The sequence below is a fragment of the Harpegnathos saltator genome, unplaced genomic scaffold, assembly GCF_003227715.2.
Source record: "Harpegnathos saltator strain DR-91 unplaced genomic scaffold, Hsal_v8.6 scaffold287, whole genome shotgun sequence".
Classification (NCBI taxonomy): Eukaryota; Metazoa; Arthropoda; class Insecta; order Hymenoptera; family Formicidae; genus Harpegnathos; species Harpegnathos saltator.
The window spans coordinates 1-6,929 of NW_020230080.1; the positions used below are offsets into that span (position 1 = coordinate 1).

General features: G+C 40.4%; 1 protein-coding gene across 1 annotated transcript; it reads left to right on the forward strand.

Annotated features, from left to right (window-relative positions):
- Positions 1 to 4,707: 4,707 nt before the first annotated feature.
- LOC112588766 (histone-lysine N-methyltransferase SETMAR-like) lies at positions 4,708 to 5,286 on the forward strand. The gene has a single exon (XM_025299596.1). It carries the CDS (start codon positions 4,708 to 4,710, stop codon positions 5,284 to 5,286), a length of 579 nt encoding a protein of 192 aa, XP_025155381.1.
- Positions 5,287 to 6,929: the final 1,643 nt, after the last annotated feature.

Sequence of the window (6,929 nt, forward strand, 5' to 3'; positions counted from 1 at the left end):
AATTGACGTTGTAGCGTCCGCAGTAACTGTTTCACCCGGTTCCAACAATTTATAATAAAGCATGCCTTGATATCCCACCAAATGCAGAGAAGGACCTTCTTTCCGAAGCGATTGGGTTTTGCGACCGATTTTGATGATTCGCCGAGATTACCCATGACTTTCTGCGTTTCGGATTGTCATAGAGTATCCATTTCTCATCGCCTGTAACGATTTTCCACAAGAAAGACTTTCGACGCTGCTTATTGAAAAGAGAAAGATACGCTGCCACTCGTTGATTTTTGTTGGTTTCAATGAGTTCATGCGGTTAGGCACCCATTTTCCTTCTTTCTGGATTTTCCCATCTCATGTAGGCGTTTGGAAATCGTTTGCTGCGTTACTCCCAACTGTTCTGCAAGCTCTTTTTGTGTTTATGCCGAATTCTCAGCGAGCAGTTGTTCCAAATCATCATTATCGCACTTCGGAGGGCCTCCAGGGCGTTGTTTGTCGGTTAGACTGAAATTACCGCTTTTAAACCGCTTAAACTAAAATGCGCACACATCGTACGATACAACACCTTCGTCGAGGAAGGAACAAATCGATTCGCAGCATTTTTTCCTTGTTGAAATTCTAAAGAATGCAGTGCCATTTTTGACTGTACTGAACTGAATACTTTTGAAGGTTATGTTGGGATGTACCCTGAAACTAGTTATATTGCATACATACGGAAAGTACCGACGTCACAAGTTTTGGAAAAACTCTGTGTCCAACATGGATTCGAATCAGGTCCCTCTGTGGTTCTTGAGTTATACCGTCTTACCACTGTGCTACTGCTGCTCTCTGGTAGAAACGGGCTTCACGACGTACTCGTAGAATAGGGTGAGGTGTGCGTGTGCGTATGCATGTGTGTGTGGAGATCCCGCGTGTGTCCTCGCATGCGTGTTCTCTGGAAAAATCCTGTAGGTCTTGCTCGAATTCGAAACCTGGTCCACCGGCTCTGGAGTCTTATGCACTACGCTACTTCTATACTTTGATGGAAACTAGTTATATTGTATATATATGGAAAGTATCGACGTCTCACGCGAAAATTTGGAAAATTCTAGGCCCTATGAGACTCGAACCACGAAGTCACTGCTCTTGCGTCGTGTGAGTATGTGTGTGTGTGTGTATGCGTGTGTGTGCGCGTATTGGAGCAGACGATGATAATTTCAAAGACAAAAGAAATCCTCAATTGTTGGAAGATGATACCTCCGGTCTATGTCTAGTCGAATATTTTTACCTGTGAGAGTCCCCACTTTCGATTTCGAAAAGTTTATGAAGAGATTTATTACCTCGAACTGGAAAATAATAGGGAAGAGAGAAGAGGTGAAGAGAAAGGAATGCACAAAATTTTTTATAGAATAAATTCACATTTTATTTTTAAAGTTACATTCTGAGCTTCGCAAACATTCACAGCACTCGGCATTTGTTACAATTTCACATATAATTTCATTTAAATGAATCATGTTCGAGCAGACGACGATAATTTCAAAGACAAAAGAAATCCTCAATTGTTGGAAGATGATACCTCCGGTCTATGTCTAGTCGAATATTTTTACCTGTGAGAGTCCCCACTTTCGATTTCGAAAAGTTTACGAAGAGATTTATTACCTCGAACTAGAAAATCATAGGGAAGAGAGAAGAGGTGAAGGGAAAGGAATGCACAAAATATTTTATAGAATAAATTCACATTTTATTTTTGAAGTTACATTCGTAGTTTTGCAAGCATTCGTAGCACTCTGCATTCGTTACAATTTCGTTATAATTTCATTTGAATGAATCGAGGTTAATTCATAGAATACAATATTAAAGTACGAGTCTAAAAATGGTAAATTTTTTATTTGGCGTCGTACGTTTTCTTCGATTTCTCGATATTCAGCAGTGAGCGTCCGTTTCACGAAATCTTCGTTTATGTCTCTCTAACTCGGATATTAAAATACACTTACAATTATTTACAAGAGCTGCAACCGATTGTAAATGCTTGTATCTAACGTCGATACATTTCGCGATAGTTTCCAGACCATCGAAAGTAGTCTTCTGCATTACAATATTTTCCGTGTACAGTTTACGCTTCTTCAACGGTGGCTGCTTCAAATGCGTAGAGTCCTTCGATGTCTTCTTCATAGGCCCGTCCTCCATTTTCTCTCGCTGGCTCACCATTATAGCCCGTGCACCGTACGCAGAGGTAAAGTTGACGATAATGTCGTTAATGATGATAGGGGTTGGCATATTCTTATTTTTTTCGCACAAGTAAGAATTTGCAGTGAGTATAATATCTCTAAATTTCTCCCACGTATTTAAATCAAGAAATATTCCTGAAGCCGTGTTTCCCATTATCTTGATCGCCGGCCCAAATGTTCCCACGTCGTACATAGTGCGCAACCCAACTTGTGCCCTCTTAGTGTCCGAATTGTTAAGAACGTAAGTCGTGCATAGAAGCATGTTGCGTTCGTTTCTCACTTCTGTAGAGAGGCTGTTCGATGTCTTCTTAAAATCAGCGTTCACGTTAGCGACGGACATTATTCTTGCAAGAACTTGTAAATGACTCACACGTGAACTAGCTATGCAACGAGTAGAAGCAACGAAGCTCGAACGATTGAGCAGTCTCAGTTCCATATGTCTTTCCCCGTAGAGAATAGAAAAAGTAGTGGGGATGGTGATGCGCAGACATAAAAAGTCTACAACTGCTTATCTTTTTCAAAATAATATATCATTTTGTTGCACACAAAAGATGTATCATTCATGTTTACTTAGGATGGGTGATAAGTTTCTGTATCGATAACATACAGTTTCTGAAAGCGTTTCTCTAGGGACTGGAAATACTTCGTTTATTTTTACAAGCGTGAGAACAATTTCTCGAAAAAGGTCTATAGATACTTAGCTCGTTCAAAATATGTTCAAAAGATATCGCTTTATATTTACTTAGAATAAAGAGGTAGACTACTATATCAATAACATTCGGTTTCTGGAAGCATTTTTCTGGGAGTTGAATGCACTTGGTCCCTTTTACGTATGTGAGGGCTATTTTTCGAAAAAGACCTATAGCTGTTTATCTTGTTTAAATAATATACACAAAAGTTGTACCGTTTTTATATTTTCTTAAGATAGTGAAATAAACCTCTGTAACAATAACGCCCAGTATCTGAAAGCGCTTCTCTGAGGATATGGATATACTTTGTTCACCGCCACATTTGTGGGAAAATTTTCGTTAAGTTTACACTAAAAGATTAGGCCCTTTATTAAAAGGAGATTATTACCGATAATTTTTCCACTTTTACTTTTCGAAGATTCAGTTTGGAGAAAATTTTCTTAAAACGTGGTAAATAGGGTAAAGGGAAAGCTAACGAAGACACAGTCTTTCGTTTTTCATTCACTTCTCCGCAACAGTCATATATTCCGGTGGTCCGTGTTTGAGTAATATCGAAGAAAATGCTGAGAAAGTGTCGTCGCCAATTCTTCAAAGATTGACGAGAAGAGTGGCAAAAGTGAAGCATATAGATTTAATTTGTGTGTAATATATTTCCCAGTCGAAGCTCTTTCAGTATGGATCACGAAAACATAGAGCATGAAGAAGTAGAAGACGACGAAGTAAAAGACGAAGAAATAGAAGACGAAGAAGACATAAAATCATATACTCACCGATGATAGTAATTATGATAGTGACAATAGTGATCAATTAGCGAGTGAAAAAGAAGAAACTGAAAGTTCAAAAATTAATACTTTGAATGGTCAAACAAAAGTGTGTTGCATTTATTTTCCATACAATACTGGAAGCAATCTGCAGTTCTGCACATCATGTTTTTTGGTGGTATACGCGATACAGTGACAGAAATATTTGCAGTGCGAGAACACATCACGCGAAAGACACGGTGCGATTAATGGTGTATTTTGTTCAAACTGTAGAAACCCTGTCTACCAAATAACACCATGCAATCTGTGTCCAATATGTACTAATATGACATTTAAAACAGAATTCTTATATACGGTACAAAAACTTCGTCCAATACACTATACAAGATAAAAAGGAGCAGGAAGAATCATGTACGATCGTTTCGATACGTCTCGATAAGAAGGAAAAGCACGTGTCCTACCTTGTGAGCATGCAACTAAATAAAGAAAAATGCAAGAAATATTAGGTTGGGGAAAAAAAAATCCATTATTTTTCCGCTAGATGGCTTTAGTGGTATATATCACGTGATGTATTAATCGCATAGGTTAATATTTATATTGTTGGAAAAGTGACATTCCGTACTAAAAAAAATTCTTTAACGGTTTTGTGATTTGTCGATTAAATTGTGAGTTATAGCACGTAAAAGACGTATATCAACGAAGAGAAAATTGGGTATATTTTACAATTTTGCTTCGATAAAGGTGAAAATGCAAGCCAGGCGGCTGAAATTGAGAATGGTGTTTATGGTCCCGATACTGTCACAGCTAATCACGCACAATTTTGGTTTCGTCGATTCCGGTCCGGTAATTTTGATGTTAAAGATGCATCTCGTACAGGTAGGCCCGTCGTCGAAAATGTCAATAAAATTATGGAAATGATCGAAGTAGACCGGCATGTTAGCAGTCGTAGTATCGCCCAGGAGCTGAAGATCGACCATAAAACAGTTTTAAACCATTTGCATAAAGCTGGATTCAAAAAAAAAGCTCGATGTTTGGGTGCCACACGAATTGACGCAAAAAAACATGATGGACCGAATTTCAATCTGCGAAGCCTTGACCATACGGAACGAAATCGAGCCATTTCTGAAACGGATGGTGACTGGGGATGAGAAATGGACTACATACGACAATATTGTGCGAAAACGATCGTGGTCAAAGCGCAGCGAAACGGCTCATACGGTGGTCAAACTAGGATTAACGGTCGGGAATGTTTTGCTGAGTGTTTGGTGGGACTATAAAGGAATCATGCACTATGAGCTGTTTTTATATGGCCAAACACTAAATTCGGACCTCTATTGTCAACAATTGGACCGTTTGAAGCTAGCGATCGACCAGAAGCGGCCAGAATTGGTCAATAGGAGAGAAATTGTTTTTTATCAAGACAATGCCAGGCCACATACGTCTATAGTGACTCGTCAGAAACTCCGAGAGCTTGGTTGGGAAGTTTTGATGCATCCACCTTATAGTCCAGACCTGGCACCAAGCGATTATCATCTGTTTTTGTCATTACAAAACTTCCTTGATGGTAAGAAATTGACCTCAAGAGAAGACTGTGAAAATCGCTTAGTCGAGTTTTTTGTAAATAAGGACCAGGGCTTCTAAAGGATTTTTCAATAAGGGCGGGTCGATGTTGCAATGGAATAAAACAAGCTGTGTGTGAGGTATTAATGAAATTCTTTCTTTATTTGAAAGGCCCATGTATGCCATTATGGAATATAACATCGTTCAAATGTCCGCCGCGGCTTCTCACGGTGGCACGGATCCGAGTGGTCCAATTTTCAATGATTCTGCCGCATAGATCCGGCTGAATTTGAGCGATGGCCTGGGTTATGTTGACTTTAAGGGCATCGGTCGATTGCGGCTTATTGGCATAGACCTGCGACTTCAGAAAACCCCACAAGAAAAAGTCTAGCGGGGTCAAATCGCACGATCTTGGTGGCCAATTCACGTCACCTCTGCGAGAGATAACCATACCCTCAAATCGTTCATGCAGAATGTCCATCGTGGCGTCCGCTGTGTGGCACGTAGCGCCGTCCTGCTGGAACCACATGTCGTCCACGTTCATATCGTTTAATTTGGGCCAAAAGAAATTGGTTATCATCGTTCTATAGCGCTCGCCATTGACGGTGATGGCCTTACCAACGTTGTTTTTGAAAAAGTACGGACCAATGACGCCGCCGGCCCAAAATCCGCACCAAACAGTAACTTTTGGTGGATGCATTGCTACCTGTTGAATCTCGTGTGGGTTGGCGTCGTGCCATATACGGCAATTATGCTTGTTAACATAGCCATTCATCCAAAAATGCGCCTCGTCGCTAAAGATGATTTTTCGGCCAAAATTGGGGTCCTCTTCCAAATACTCCGAAGCCCAGTCAGCGAACAAACGGCGTTGTCTATGGTCATTAACTTTGAGCTCCTGGGCCAGTTCGATCTTGTACGGGTGCAGGCCCAAGTCCCGACGCAAAATTCGCTAAGTTGAAGCCTGCGAAAGGCCGAGTTCTTGTGCACGGCGAGGAATTGACTGCCTCGGGTTCTCCTACAGACTTTCACTTACAGTGGCGATGTTCTCGGCCGATCTGGCGTTCCTTTGACGTACGGGTGTTGGCTGATCGTTTACCGAACCGGTCGTCTCGAATTTGGCCACCAAACGTTGGAGAGTCGACTTTGAAGGGCCACCGCGTCTGCCGTAAAATGGGCGCAACGCGCGCAACGTTTGCACTAACGAACACTTATTTATAATAAAGTTTTATCATTTGGACGTGCTGCTCAATCGTGTAACTTGTCATGGTGATTTGGCATCAGTGACTGAATAATAAACAAATAAGATTAGACAGACACCGCCAAAACAACATGGCCGCCACAGGCTGCCAACATCGACCCATACCAATTGAAAAACCCTGTATGAAAGAGGGATCATGAAATTACCTTTAAAATGGCGACAAATTGTAGAACAAAACGGTGCTTATTTGACCAAAATCGAACAATCCTAACTATGTTAAATAAAGCCTTGAAGTAAACGAAAAAATAATGGATTTCTTTTTCCCCAACCTAATATCTATGTGATCGGTAAGGATATCCTATGAATACAATGTGTAACAAATATGATATAAAAGAGAAACTCATAATAATCATTTTCCTTTTTCGTTTTAGTTGTTTGCATTATTTTCTTCCAACGAAAAATTTGAGAGACACCCTATAGATTGCAACAGGTTGAATGACTGCACAATCAACCTGCTAACGGAGGA

Coding starts and splice junctions, on each gene's coding strand:
- LOC112588766 (XM_025299596.1), top strand. CDS start 4,708: ATGATGGACCGAATTTCAATCTGCGAAGCCTTGACCATACGGAACGAA.